Consider the following 15,452-nt stretch of genomic DNA (forward strand, 5'->3'; position numbering starts at 1 on the left):
TGAGAGACAAAAGATACAAGTTTTCTATCACATGTAGAAGCTAGAATTAATTTATAAATAAAAAAGTAAACATTTAGGTATGGTATGCAAGCATACATGAATGTATTAATTGAAATACAGGTGATCTAGGAGAGAATTCAATGTAATTTCTTAGAAGCACTAATGTACAGTTCAGCAACAAAAACACCAGGAAATGGGTACTTCAAGTGGGAGGTGGTGTGCGTTGAAGGTGGGAGGCACAGATGAGTGAGGAGTGGTATGGGGGAAGAATGCAGTTGTAAAGTTCAACCCAAGTCTTACAAAAGTAAGAAAATGGAGAGAAGGGGTGGGGGTTGGGAGGGACGGGGGGAGAATGTTGAAAAAGGTGACATTGATCAAGAAGCATTATATTCATAGACTGTGTTGCTGAATGGCAACTGCTTTATGCAACTACTTAGAGATAATAATTTAAAAAAAAGAAAAGGAAAGATGGACACCTGTCATTACAAGGTCTATGAGCTTATGTCTGTAATAGGAGAGACAGATGTTAATCAGGGAAGTCTTTTTTTATTATAGTTACAGGGAAGTCTTAAAGAAAGTAAAAATAATTCCTTAATATTCAACTAAAGATTACTTGGGTCTTCCCTAAGTCACAGAGGACAGGAGAAGCATTTTTCCAGTAGAGAAAATTGCCTGTTGGGGTGATTTCTACATCTAAGAAACTAAAAGGAGCAGAGATCCTAAAGAGTGATCATAAAGATTGCAGGAGAGCAGCAATTGGATAGTCAGGGCCTGGGGGCCACTCATCCTTGGTCCTAACCATGGGGAGCAAGGGTTAGCAGAGGCACTGATTTACTAGGTCCTGGGTACTCTGGGTCATTCCTGACACCTATGGCTTCCCATTCAAACCTCGCTCTCTACTGTAACACAGGAATTTGAGTCCTAGCACACAATAGCTATCTCTAGTGTAGGCTTCCTGGATGGGAATCTTTAAATCCTTCTGCCAGACTCTGTTAACGAAATTGTTCTATCTGGATGTCCATTGGCCAGTGGGAACCTGTCACCATCAAAGACTTCATTACAACATGCTTCATCTCAAGTCAGAACTGCCACCAAACCTTCAGGGAAGAGCTTCATAACTCTTAGTGACCAGTTGATAATGTGGGACAGGTATGATGGTCCACTGAGTGACGGACATCTTTTTAGCTTGTCTGCATCCTATAAATTGTCTAATGTAAAATTTTCTCACTCTGCCCATAAATATACTCAATTAAAAAATTCTAAAGCGATTTTACAGCTTTGTAAAACCCACGGATATATTCCCACTTCAACAATATGAAACTACTGGTCTGGTCTTCTTACTATCACTACAAGTCCGTCCTCTGAGACTAGGAAATCTGTAAAGGGGATAAACAGGCTAAAACCTAGACATGAGCATAGGAAAAGAACTGCAACAATTAGGAGAAAAAACACGTTGCCCCTTAATTTCACTTGTCCCTGGAATTGTTTATGAATAACAGGCTGAACGTAGAATCTTGTTTTCTGACCTCACAAAGGCTTGGAATGTGCCAGCAATGGTCCTGCCCCAGTCTGAATTCGGTGCTCACCTGGACATGCTTGAACACTGCATCTGGATACCTGAGTAGTGTCTCCTGGACAGGAACGACCTCTTTTAGATGGCACTGGATTGTCACACTGCCGCTTCCGAGTCTTTTCACCTCCTCCACAAGAGGCAGAACAATGGCTCCAGCTCTGCCAGTTTCCCCAGCTTCCATCCACTGGGAACAAGAATGGGATGGTCTAAATGCATACAGATGCTTTTTAAAACCTATACATATTCTCTCCTTCCTAAGTGTCTAAGAATGCCACGACTATGTCAAAGGTGAGTGCCTGGGTATGTAGTCTAAGGCATTTGGGTCTCCTCGGTCGTCCTCAGTACACGGATGTTACCAAGTCTGTTGGTCAGGCCCTCAGAATACTCCTGATATTTGTCCTTAAACATCTCCTTTGGGCAGTAATGGTGGGAGCTCCTCTAAGTCAAATGATAGCCCTGAGATAACTTACATAAAATATATGGAAACATATCATTCACATCAAAAGTGCCTGGCCCGAGTGTCTCAGCTATGTAATCCCAGCTTGTCAGGAGGCTGAGAACAAAAGATTATTTTTTGAAGCCAGCCCAGGCAGGAAGTCTATGAGACTCTTCCTGACTGCCCCAAAGTCAGCAGGCAAACGATGGCTCAAGGGGTAGAGTGCTAGCCTTGAGCAAAGAAGCTCAGGCCCAACACACAGACCCTGAGCTCAAGCCCAAGGAATCAACAGAAGAAAAGAAACAAAATGAGAAGCTCCTTAAAGAGTTTACTGATTTTCAACTTCATCAAACACTACTGACTCTAAAAACACTCATAGACCCAAACACATTGATAGTTGGGGACTTTAACACCCCACTATCACCTCTGGACAGATCAACACGCCAAAAACTGAACAAAGAAACCACAGAACTAAATAATTGCATAGACCAACTAGACTTAACCGACATCTACAGAATATTCCACACAGCAACAACAGAATACACATTCTTTTCGGCAGCACATGGAACATTCTCCAAAACAGGGCACAAAGAAAATCTGTACAAATTCAGAAGTATCAAAACCATTCCCTGCATTCTCTCAGACCACAATGGAATAAAATTAGAGCTCAACTCAATCAGCCACCACAGAAAATCCTACAATTCATGGAGACTAAACAACACACTGCTGAACCATCAGAGGGTCATTGAAGAAATTAAAAGGGAAATTCAAATGTTCATGGAATTCAACCAAGTTGAGGACACAAAGTACCAGCTCCTTTGGGACACAGCAAAGGCAGTACTCAGAGGAAAATTTATATCTCTGAGTGCATACTTCAACAAACTGGAGAAAAAGCAACTCAATAATTTAAAGAAGCACCTTAATTACCTTGAAAGGGAACAACAAGCCAAACCCCACGTCAATAGACGGAAGCAAATAATTAAAATCAAATCAGAATTAAATCAAGTAGAGACGAAAAAAACCATCGAAAGAATAAACAAAACAAAGAGTTGGTTCTTGGAAAAATCAACAAGATAGACAGACCCCTGGCAAACCTGACCAAGAAACGAAGGCAGCAGACTCAAATAAACAAGATAAGAGATGAAACAGGTAACAACACCACAGAAATAACCAAAATTCAGAAAATAATAAGGGACTATTTTGCAAACCTTTATGCCAACAAATTCGAGAACTGGGAAGAAATGGACGATTTCCTAGAAAAAATTCATATCCCCAAACTCAAACATGAAGATTTAAACCTTCTAAACAGACCCATATCCAGTATTGAAATAGAAACGGCAATAAATGATCTCCCATCCAAGAAAAGCCCAGGTCCAGACGGATTCACTGCAGAATTCTACAAGGCCTTCAAGACAGAACTCACACCAATATTTCTCAAACTCTTCAATGAAATTGAAAGAGAACGTTCACTACCAGACTCATTCTATGAAGCCAGTATAACCCTCATCCCAAAACCAGGCAGGGACTCATCATGGAAAGAGGACTACAGACCAATTTCCCTGATGAACATAGACGCAAAAATTCTCAACAAAATTCTGGCCAATCGACTTCAACAGGTCATCAAAAAAATCATACACCACGATCAAACTGGTTTCATTCCAGGGATGCAAAGTTGGTTTAATATACGCAAGTCAATTAATGTAATCCACCACATCAACCGGAGCAAGCTAAAGAACCACATGGTTTTATCTCTGGATGCGGAAAAAGCGTTCGATAAAATCCAGTACCCATTTATGGTTAAACCCCTGGAAAAACTGGGATTCCAGGGAACATTCCTGAATATAATCAAGGCAGTTTATGACAAACCAAAAGCAAGCATAACTCTAAATGGGGAAAAACTAAAGCCATTCCCTTTAAAATCAGGAACAAGGCGGGATGTCCACTCTCTCCCCTGCTCTTCAACATAGTACTAGAATTCCTAGCCAGAGCAATTAGGCAAGAAGAAAATATAAAGGGGATCCAAATAGGAAAAGATGAAGTTAAACTTTCTCTCTTCGCAGATGACATGATCCTATACCTAAAGAATCCCATAGACTCTACCCCCAAGCTACTAGAGCTGATCCAAAACTTTGGCAAAATTGCAAGATATAAAATAAACCTTCAAAAATCAACGGCCTTTCTCTATGCTAACGACCCGAAGACCGAGGCTGAAATCAGGAAAGCAAATCCCTTTACAATAGCCCCCCAAAACATAAAATACCTAGGAATAACCTTAACCAAAGAAGTGAAAGACCTCTTTGATGAGAACTTGAAAAGCTTGAAAAACAAAATTAAGTCAGAACTAAGGAAATGGAAAAACCTCCCATGCTCCTGGATTGGGAGGATTAATATAATCAAAATGGCAATATTGCCAAAGGCTATCTACAAATTCAATGCAATACCTAGTAATATCCCAACACCATTCTTTAATGAAATAGAGGAAGCAATCCAGAAATTCATATGGAACAGTAAAAGACCTAGAATAGCAAAAACAATCCTAAGCAGAAAGAACAGTGCTGGAGGAATTACAATACCCAACGTCAAGCTGTATTATAAAGCTATAGTAATAAAAACAGCTTGGTATTGGCACCGGAACAGGCCTGAAGACCAATGGAACAGAATTGAAGACCCAAAAATGAACCCACAGAACTATGCCTACTTAATCTTTGATAAAGGAGCTAAAACAATAGTATGGAAGAAAGATAGCCTCTTTAACAAGTGGTGCTGGCAAAACTGGCTCAACACATGCAACAAACTAAAACTAGATCCTTATATATCACCCTGCACCAAAATCAATTCCAAATGGATTAAAGACCTCGAAATCAAAACAGACACACTGAAAACACTAAAGGAAGGAGTAGGAGAAACACTTGGGCTCCTTGGCGCAGGACAGAACTTCCTTAACAAAGACCCAGAAAGGCTACAAATCAAAGAAAGGTTGGACAAATGGGACTGCATCAAACTGCAGAGCTTCTGCACGGCAAAGGACATAGCTCGCAAGATAAACAGAAAGCCCACAGACTGGGAGAAGATCTTTACCGGCCATTCAACGGACAAAGGCCTCATATCTAAAATATATGCAGAACTAAAAAAATTACCCTCAAACTGTTTGGTGTAAGTGAACTGAACACCTCGGGGGGGGGGAGGGAAAGGGAGGGAGGGAGGGGGGCATGAGGGACAAGGCAACAAACAGTACAAGAAATGTATCCAATGCCCAACGTATGATACTGTAACCTCTCTGTACATCAGTTTGATAATAAAAATTTGAGAAAAAAAAATTACCCTCTTCCAAAACAAAACCGCAAAGAACTAATAGCCCACTCATCAAGTGGGCTAAAGACTTACAAAGAGACTTCTCTGATGAGGAAATGAGAATGGCCAGGAGACATATGAAAAAATGCTCTACATCACTGGCCATAAAAGAAATGCAAATCAAAACAACATTGAGATTCCATCTCACCCCAGTAAGAATGTCATATATCAAGAAAACTAACAATAACAATTGTTGGAGGGGATGTGGCCAAAAGGGAACCCTACTTCATTGTTGGTGGGAATGTAAACTGGTTCAGCCCTCTGGCAAGCAGTATGGAGATTCCTCAGAAGGCTCAATATAGAACTCCCCTATGACCCAGCAGCCCCACTTTTGGGTATCTATCCAAATGCCCACAAACAAAATCACAGTAATGCCACCAGCACAACAATGTTCATTGTAGCACAATTTGTCATAGCGAAAATCTGGAACCAACCCAGATGCCCCTCAGTAGATGAATGGATCAGGAAAATGTGGTACATATACACAATGGAATTTTATGCCTCTATCAGAAAGAATGACATTGCCCCATTTGTAAGGAAATGGAAGGACTTGGAAAAAATTATACTAAGTGAAGTGAGCCAGACCCAAAGAAACATGGACTCTATGGTCTCCCTTATTGGGAATAATTAGTACAGGTTTAGGCAAGTCATAGCAGAGCATCACAAGGCCCCATACCCAAGATGATGCTAAGTGAAATGAACTCCATGTTATCGAGACAATTGTTATATCACAGTTGTAACTACTTTCAACGTCCCATGTGTATCTGTAGCTTCTATTATTGATGATGTTCTTGTATCACCTTCCTGTGGTTGTACCTACACTATCTCTGTAATCTTATCTGAGTATATTGGAAACCATGTATACTGGTATTGGAACTAGGAAATTGAAAGGCAATACCAAAATTGAGAGACACAGGGTAAAAAAAGACAAACAACGACAATAGCAATACTTGCAAAACTGTTTGGTGTAAGTGAACTGAACACCTCAGGGGGGGAAAGGGTAAGGGGAAGTGGAGAGGGGGGTATGAGGGACAAGGTAACAAACAGTACAAGAAATTTATCCAATGCCTAACGTATGAAACTGTAACCTCTCTGTACATCAGTTTGATAATAAAAATTTGAAAAAAAAGAGTTTACTGATTTTATGTATGTAGTCACTGGTATAACATTTTCAATAATGTGGAAAAAGTGTGCTTTTCAAGATGCCTTCTCAAATTACCTATATGCAGGTTACTGATGAGCATATCTTTACAAGTAACAGAAGGTGCTTAGAAAGTATATTAAATAGCATTATAGCTTGCTGTAAGATGCACAATTATTTTTAAAATTAGAAATAAATGGCTAAATGTCAAGATACCCAGCATTTTCAAAAACGTTTCACATGTGCCTGGGTATCAAGTGTGTTTTTAATTTGCTTAATAGAATATATTCATGTTTTTGTGTTTTGATAATGTAATATTCCCAGTAGACTCCTGCTTTTAAAACTTTGTCCCCAGTGGACTGGGCTATTGTGGAATACTTGTAGACTTCTGGGTGGAGGAAACAGGTCATTTTGGGTATGTGCTTGAAGGCTCTACCAGGAATCTCTTCTGCTCTCCCTCCTCCTCCTCCCTTCCATCTTCCTCCTCCCTCTGCTCTCCTCCCTCCCTTCTCTGTCATTTTCAGTGTCTCCCTCAGCCTTCTTTCTGGCTGCTAGGAGGTGTGGTAATTCTCTGTTCCATTTTCCCACTGTGGTCATGTTGTGTCCAGTGCATGGGTCTCAGGAAAGGAGAACAGAATCCTTTGAAGTAATGAATCAAAATAAATCCTTTGTCCCTTAAAAAACAAAAACAAAAACAAAAACAAAAAACCTACACCTACCGGTAGGGTGCTCCCGCCTATAGGACTTTCATTCTAAGGCTTCAACAGTGAGCTCTGAAGGAACTAGGGTCAGGAATCAAGAACCTTACCAGGACACATGTCAGTGTTGCACTTCTGGATCTGGGTGTCGGGCCCCCCGCAAGCTCTTCCTCCATTAGAGGGATGAGGGTTGTCACAGGTACGGTACCGTCGCATCTGCCCTCCATTACATGTCCGGCTGCAAGTTCCCCAGCCACTCCAAGGACTCCAGTTCCCGTGGGCTACAACAGGGAGCAATTTCACATCAAAACAGAACTCTGAAAACTAGCAGGGATAAACAATGAAATTCATTCAAAAGACAGTGTAAAAAAAAGTCTTTCCCTGGAAATAAACAGAAACATATGAATCTATAAATGGGCAACTGTCCAAGGCAACAAGCTCAGCTGCTGTTTTGACTAGACATCAAGTAGATACTCAGCAGATTTTGTGATTCCCTTCCAAGTCCATTTGCTATGTTTTATTTACAATCATCCACAATCTCTGCTTTTGATGTAAAGCAGAACAGAACCCCTAGCTCACCATAAACCTACAACATGGTGGCAGTGCAAACCAAAGGTCCAGGAACCAAGTATTAGAATATTAACATGAAGGACTTAAGTTCATAATGAAACTTAAAGAAAATATAATGTTGACTCACTGTTTCCAACACTCACTTGGACAAGGGTCACTATTGCAAAAATCACTCTGGACATCACTTCCCTCACATCTTCTTCCCCCATACTGGGGGACAGGGTTAGAACAATCTCTTGTTCTCTGTCTGGCACCTCCTCCACAGGATACAGTGCAGGCACTCCAGCTGGTCCACGTGGCCCACTTACCATCAACTGGATCAACAGAAGAACATAGGCATTTGGTTACTACCTAAAAAGCAGATGAAACCCTGGCCATTTTTAAGTTGTGTGATATTCTTGTGGGTACAGTCAAACGGGAATAGATTCTTACTGATAAGAGACATAGATATAAGACAGAGGTTACATAAGAAGAGACAGGTGTTGGTCTTAGTCTTACCTGGACAGTGTCTTTCATTGCAAACTTGCACCTGGGTTTCCGCCCCACTGCAGTAGGGTCCATCAAATGATGGTGGTGGGTTATTACAAAGTCTTGATCTCATTTGGGTCCCTTTCCCACAACTTTCACTGCATGCACCCCAAGGCTGCCAGGTACTCCATGCCCCATGAACTACAAACACCCCAAGAGACACAGAGAACCACATTAGGTTAACAAACAGCAGGTTAACAAATAAATTAACTGAGTCATGAGTTGCTTTGTCCACAATCTAAAATAACTACAATTAAAACAAAGGAAAAAGAACAAATGTTGTTGTTCTTTTTTCCTAATGGTTGGATTCCAGAAGAATTTTGTGTTTAGGGAAATTTAAAAGGCTTACCTAAGGTCAAAATAAATGCTTAACATTATCCCATGGGGACAATTTTATTAAAATTAAATTTAATCAAGCAACTGTATGTAAACATATCCTAATTGTTTAAATGATGCTGATGCTAAGTATCTGTCTAGATTTGGTGCTTTGGAAAAGTGGAAGCACCCAGGAGCTTTGGAGAAAGTCCAGAAGCCTCTTGCAAATTATGATGTGGTTCCAGATCTAGATGTGGTTATGGACAACACAAAAATATGAACAATGCTAATTTGGATCCCAGGCTGTGAGAGTACATTGTTAAATGTGATGCGGCTTCATACATACACATGTACCTGACTCTTTCAACAACATGATGATTTGCACAGTTGTAATTCTTCGGAATTTTTTTTTCTATTACATAAGGTTCACAAATTCAAAGTTCTGAATAACACACTCACCTACTTCCCAAACAACAGAAAAACCTGACCAGGAGTTTCCAAGGAGTAAGGCCTTACTTTTAGTAACTAACATATTACAGCATCTGACCACAAGGCTGGCACAGCTTTATGTTTCCTACCAGGTGTGTGGGCTGGGAGTCAACATTACTGTTTCTTTTACGTGCAAGCCAGTGTCAGGTCATGATGTTTCCTTAAAGGGAACTTTCTAGATATGGGCCTCATAAAATGTGGCCTGTTTGACAAAGATGTGAACCCAAATAAGGCCATTTCTAATTCTGTTAATACAACCTATGAGGGGGCCAGATAACAAGTTAAAAATTAATCAATAAGATTAGCATTTGATTGCTTCATTAAGAAAATATTTAAATTTTAAATATTTAAATATTTGCATTTTCCTCATACTGTTTCTTACTAAGTGGACTACATAAGCTTATACTTTGTAGGCAGTGGCAAACATAGTCGATGCAAATCTATTTTAACCAACAAACATTTGCACTAACAATTTGAATAAACTTAAGAGGAAAGGAGAATGCTTTAACTATGAGGCAGATAATACTCAAGATGGTTTCAGTCATAACTCAAATTATAGGTGCTCAAAATCCTCATATATGATAAATTTGGCAAAATGTTTACAATTCCAATTATTTTAGCACATTCTGTTCTTAGGGCTGTTGGTTAACCAAAGCCCAAACTCTGACAATAAAAAGTTATATAGTGTGAAAGGATTTTTTCCTATTGGAGGATTAGTTTTGGGGTGACTTTTTAAAATTTATTTAATAGTAGCTATTACACATAAGTAGAAGTCAGAGCTAGAGTTAGGAACAAGGACTCTGGGACAGACACTCATGAGTGGGTCTGTCCTCACTGGCTGTGTTAGCTCAGGTAACTGAGTTGGGATCTGTATGCCTAGTTTACTTATCTGCTATGTGTAGATAATGTGCACCATAAGACAATGACTTACAAAACCATGGAGCTATCTCAGGGGGACACTGAAACTAACATAAAGACTCTTAACAAAACCCAGGATAAGTTGAGTATCAGAATATAATAATAATGATAATAATTAATAGTAATAATAATGTATTATAAACCATTGTAAGATACCTGAGTATTCTACTGTTGTACAACATCTATGTCCTCAGTGGTATATATTAGGAAATAAAAGAGCAAAAAATAATTCTCTCTGATAGAAAGTCAATAATAGGTGTAGAACCTATGGCAGAGTTAGGAAATCAGTTCTATGCAAATTTTGTAGTAGTAACTGACTCACACAGGATTATAAGTGGATATTAAAGCTGTTTTCAAGCTGCCTGACAAGGAAGCCTTCCCTTCTTGACCCTGACTAGGAGGGCACATTGTATCAGCTGATCATAGGACTCTGCCTACACTCAGCTGAGTTTAGACATGAGCAGGTGGTAACTTCAAAATCAGAGTTCCTTTTCACAGGCTGAGAAAGCACTGATAGGCTGATAAGAACATTTTTTTCCCCTCTGACTCTTAGATGACAAAATCCTTCTGAGCCAGTCTTTGCTAGCAATGGATTCTTCTATAGGAAAAGAGTTGAATGAGGGTCAAGCCCAACAAAAGAGAAACAGAGATGCAGAGATGAGAGATGGAAAAATCCATAAAAGCATTGGCAAAATCCTTGCCTTCCATCAGACCTGAAAAATGAATTTTCTACTTGTGTTTGTTTGTTTTATTTCTGTCACTTGAATCTGAAAGAGCCTTCAAATACAAAGTCTATCAAGACACATCCACAAAGTACAAAGTCTATCAAGACACATCTACAAGCCAGCTAGCACAGTTGTATCATGTGTTGGGTTTTGGTGAAGGGTAGCTATATTTAATTGCTCACTGTTCACCAGTGATGAGTGAACACCAGTGATGATTCCTGAGTGAATCTCTAAGTTCTCACTTTTCTTATTTAGAAATGGAGGGCTGCACTAGATGTTACCCAAAGATACCATTACTTCTAAAATCTTAGGATTTTTTTTTGTAGCTACTCAGTATGATTATAAAAATAGAAAACAGTGCAGAGCCATTAATGAATATCATTTCTTCACAAATCTATGAATAACACCAGAATGAATGTATTCTCCAAGATGAAGCTCTACCCTTATCACAGTGAAGAAGCGACCATAATAATAAAGCTTCCTGCCTGCTAGGATGCTTATCATAATATTATTGGTGGCTCATAATTGGCGGACTCTCACCTGGGCAAGGCCTCACATTGCACATCATGATTTCCACAGCATTCCCTTCGCATGGCCGTCCACCATGCTGAGCTGGCGGGTCATTGCAAGTTCTGGTCCTGGTTCTGTTGCCCCATCCACAGCTTCTTGTGCATTCTTCCCAAAGACTCCATTCTGACCAGTGGCCATCCACTATAGAAAGGTGAACAGTTTTTGCACTATAAGGTACATGGCAATTCATATACTAACACGAGGCCATCCATAGGTAAGGAGTGCAAATTAATGTCAATTAACAACATGCCTAATCCATTGTGTACCTGGACACAGCTTGTTCTGACAGGTTCGGGTTTCTGAGTCCGACCCAAGGCACAGTTTGCCACCATTGGCTGGAGGAGGGCTGTTACACAGTCGGCTCCTCTTCTGGATGCCTTTTCCACAGCTCACACTGCAGGATCTCCAGGAGGACCAGGGAGAAAACCCCCCATGAACTGCAAAGAGAGCATTGCACTTTGTCTACCCTTTTGTAAATCAAAGTTATAAATCAAGTTCTATTTAAGTTATGTACTGAACCTGTGCTTGCTAATGAATAGCTTATTGGAGCTTTCATCTATGGTAAAATTAACATATATGAGTGAAAGAAGAACTCCATAGTGTATTAGAATTCCTCCTCAGGTCCCATCCTGACTCACACGAATGTGAGGCTGGAAGTTAGCAATCAAGAAGTTCATGGAGTCTTTACCTTTGAATAGGCTTCATTACTTAAATAAAAATATTGCTGATTTCTGAGAATACATTCCAAACTTTGTTTGGAATTTTGAATTATTGACCTGGTATTAAAAACAATAATAACAACTGTATTCTGCATTGTTTTGTTTCCTTTAGTTTGTAAAGCATGATGTTAGTTTTGTTCTGTTTCCATCATCTAGAACTATCCTATAGTTAAAAGTGACTTGGATTGAGAAGGTTATGGATACTGATATATATTCACTGAACTCAGGGACTGGGTGCTGTACCTGAGCATTTTTGCTCAAGACTAGTGCTTTACCACTTGAGCCACAGTTCTACTTCTGGCTTTTTGGTGGTTAATTGGATATGAGTCTCATGAACTTTCCTGCCTATGCTGGCTTTGAAACTTGATCCTCAGATCTCAGCTTCCTAAGCAGCCAGGTTTATAGGCATAAGCCATTGATGCCCAGCAATATAGTAATCATTTTTATGACTAGAGTTGCCCCAGGTAGAGTTTAACATGAATATCCTCTGATCACACTTACCCTGGACAATGACTGGCACTCTGACAAGTACAGAACCCATTAAGTTTCGAGCAACGCATTCATATTCAGATGTATCTTCTTGCTGTGCAGCCGAAATATATAATGAGTTGTTGGACAGAACACTGACTCGGTCATCCCAGAGAATGGTGTGTCCTTGGCGGGACCACATGATAATCGGATGAGGCTCTCCAGTTGCCTGACAATCCAGTATGACTTTACTACCAGCACTAGTGATTGTTTCCACTGGCTCAAGAGTGATAACAGGAGGACCTATGGGAAAAAAGTGCACAATGAGTCTTAGATTTTGGACAGCTGTGTTAACATTTTTATTATAAATATGTGGTAATATTATTTTGAAAAAAACCAGGCTGATTTGTTTACAAAACAAAAATAAAAGTAACTTGTAACTTTGTAATGGCTGTTGACAAAATCATTGTAGCCCTGTTTTATTTAGTAAATACAAAAATATTAAATGCCAGGGTAAGTCTACAGCATGGGCCCTATTTTTAGGCTTTCTAGATTCAAATTCTGACTGCACTCTTGACTACTTCCCCTAAGCCTTTGTGTCCTTGAAAACAATACTTATTTCAGGATTCCCGTTATACAACTGAGATGTAACAGTTACAACTTCTAATCAGTTTAATAACCTGGTAAAATCAATTGCTATTCTTTGTCTCACATAGTGAAATTCCTCTTTCCTTTGATCATTTTTTTTTTCTTTGGCCAGTCCTGGGGCTTGGACTCAGGGCCTGAGCACTGTCCCTGGCTTCTTCTTGCTCAAGGCTAGCACTCTGCCACTTGAGCCACAGCGCCCTTTCCGGCCATTTTCTGTATATGTGGTGCTGGGGAATCGAACCCAGGGCCTCATGTATACGAGGCAAGCACTCTTGCCACTAGGCCATATCCCCAGCCCCATCCTTTGATCATTTTTGAGGTAAAGATTCACTATGAACTCATCATGGGTCTTCATTCATACAACAGATATGCATTGAGATCTTATTATTTTCCAGGCATTGTGCTAGCATACATGGATAACAGACATTTCTAGTCTCAACAAGTATATAGCACAATGGTAAATTATATCAGCAACTCTTTACTTGTACTTGAATATGCCCATAGAAAAGATATGTATTTGCTAATATGGACAACATTTTAAAAACATGCCCCTGGAAATAAGAAGAAAAAGAACGGCATTAGAAATTACTAAGAAGGCCTGCTGCCTGTGGCTCATGTGTGCAATCCTAGTTTTTCATGGGGCTAAGAATAAAATGACATCTTCATATGCATGCGGCAAGAACAGTAGTAAACTTAACTGAACAAGTTACAGTAGTCAATTGCAATTTTATAATGTATAAGTTAGATAAAATAAAGAGAAGTACCTGCACAAAATGTACCAGTTTTCAGATGTGATGACAGGTGCTCCCTAAAAGCAGAAAACTAAATGATACCTACTGTGAACAGTACCACTACTGAACTTCTGCAGAGCTAAAGGAAGTAAGTAGTCTCCACTGGGCACCACGGCATAGAGAAAGTTTCACATGCATTCCGCTGAGCAGCTTACTTTGCAGTGTGAGGCTCATGCTGCGCTCCACTGCTCCAGCGTCATTGGTAGCTACACATGTGTAGTCGCCAGCATCTTCGTTCTATGGAAACAAAGATTTTTATAAAAATATGAATCTATATGGGGGGAAAAATCCCCAGTTTTTGTCATGGTGCTGGTTTATTTGCAATTTTGTTTTTGAGAAACCATTTTCATGAAAATAGTCAAACCTAGTAGGTCTAACCTCATAAATAATTTTTAAAAGGAGGAACAGGAACAGATGTTCCAAACTTTTTTTTTTTTTAACCAAGAATAATAATTGATAGAAAACCAGAGCAAGAATAACATTGTTCTGTGACCACCTCTTTAAAACACCAGTTAGGGATGTCCTAAATCTCATCAAAGTTGTTGGTCAGTGCAAATGAATAAATATTAGATTTTTTTGCTTGCATACCAGTTACAAGGGCTTGAACTCAGGGCCTGGGCACTAAGAAGCCTGAGACAACTTGATGTGAGCACAACTATGACTAGAAATAACCTCAAAATGAATGACTGACAATATCTAATGAAGTAAAATTAAGGAGAATAATGACTTGAGGTTGATATTTTATTTGTTATTTTGACTATTTACACAATGAAAGCCTACTAAATATGCTTAATTAACCAGAGGCGTTTTAGTGAAGATAATTTGAGATGAAAAAAACCCCCATCATTTTCTGAATTACTAAAGCTTTCAGAAAATCTAAATAATTATCTGCTTACTGATGAAATGTATTTTTATTTGGAATAGTGTATGTAAATTTTCAGTGTTTTTGTTCTAAAAAAATCTATGGAAATGTTATTTCTTCTTGTTAAATAATAGGACAAGGATAAGAAAATGGGCAGCAAAATTATCTTAATTATGGTATTTCCTTGAAAGGACCAAAAAATACCAATTTCAACGATTGTTTGAGTTGTTGCTTTTGTTTTTTCCTCAGTATTTAATTTTATTGTCAAAGTGATATACAGAGGGTTTACAGTTATATACATAATGTAGTGAGTACATTTTTTTGTCGTATTTGTTACCTCCTCCCTCGTTTTTCCCCCACTTTCCCTGCCTCCACCACGAGTTTTACAGTTAATTTCCAACATATTGTCTCACTGTTTTCATGTTGTTTTTAAAAGAACTTAGTTGGTTAACAGATAAAGTAAATGGGGTTTACACAAAGGAATACTATTCAACCATAATAAAGGAGGAAATCTTGTAGGATCTAGAAGTAGTCATGTTAAGTTAAATAAGCCAGGTGCAGAAAGAGCAGCAGTGCATGATGTCAATCATATGTGGGATCTATAATGCTGATCTTATATGAGAGAGAGGAGAATGGTGGCTACCAGTCTC

General features: G+C 39.2%; 1 protein-coding gene across 6 annotated transcripts in view; it reads right to left on the reverse strand.

The window, feature by feature from the left end:
- Window positions 1–15,452, reverse strand: part of Hmcn1 (hemicentin 1) — a 429,493-nt gene that overhangs the window by 39,432 nt on the left and 374,609 nt on the right. For 5 of the 6 annotated variants that reach the window (XM_048358109.1, XM_048358110.1, XM_048358108.1 and 2 more), the window contains 8 exons: window positions 14,096–14,177; window positions 12,535–12,804; window positions 11,581–11,751; window positions 11,285–11,455; window positions 8,268–8,438; window positions 7,913–8,083; window positions 7,310–7,480; window positions 1,587–1,757 (listed from right to left, as the gene is read on the reverse strand). In XM_048358109.1, the coding sequence (XP_048214066.1) occupies window positions 1,587–1,757; window positions 7,310–7,480; window positions 7,913–8,083; window positions 8,268–8,438; window positions 11,285–11,455; window positions 11,581–11,751; window positions 12,535–12,804; window positions 14,096–14,177 (1,378 nt within the window). Of the gene's footprint in view, window positions 1–1,586; window positions 1,758–7,309; window positions 7,481–7,896; window positions 8,084–8,267; window positions 8,439–11,284; window positions 11,456–11,580; window positions 11,752–12,534; window positions 12,805–14,095; window positions 14,178–15,452 lie in introns of those variants that run through there. The other variant, XR_007212651.1, reaches the window with a different exon arrangement.

Source organism: Perognathus longimembris, chromosome 11, assembly GCF_023159225.1.
Source record: "Perognathus longimembris pacificus isolate PPM17 chromosome 11, ASM2315922v1, whole genome shotgun sequence".
NCBI lineage: Eukaryota > Metazoa > Chordata > Mammalia > Rodentia > Heteromyidae > Perognathus > Perognathus longimembris.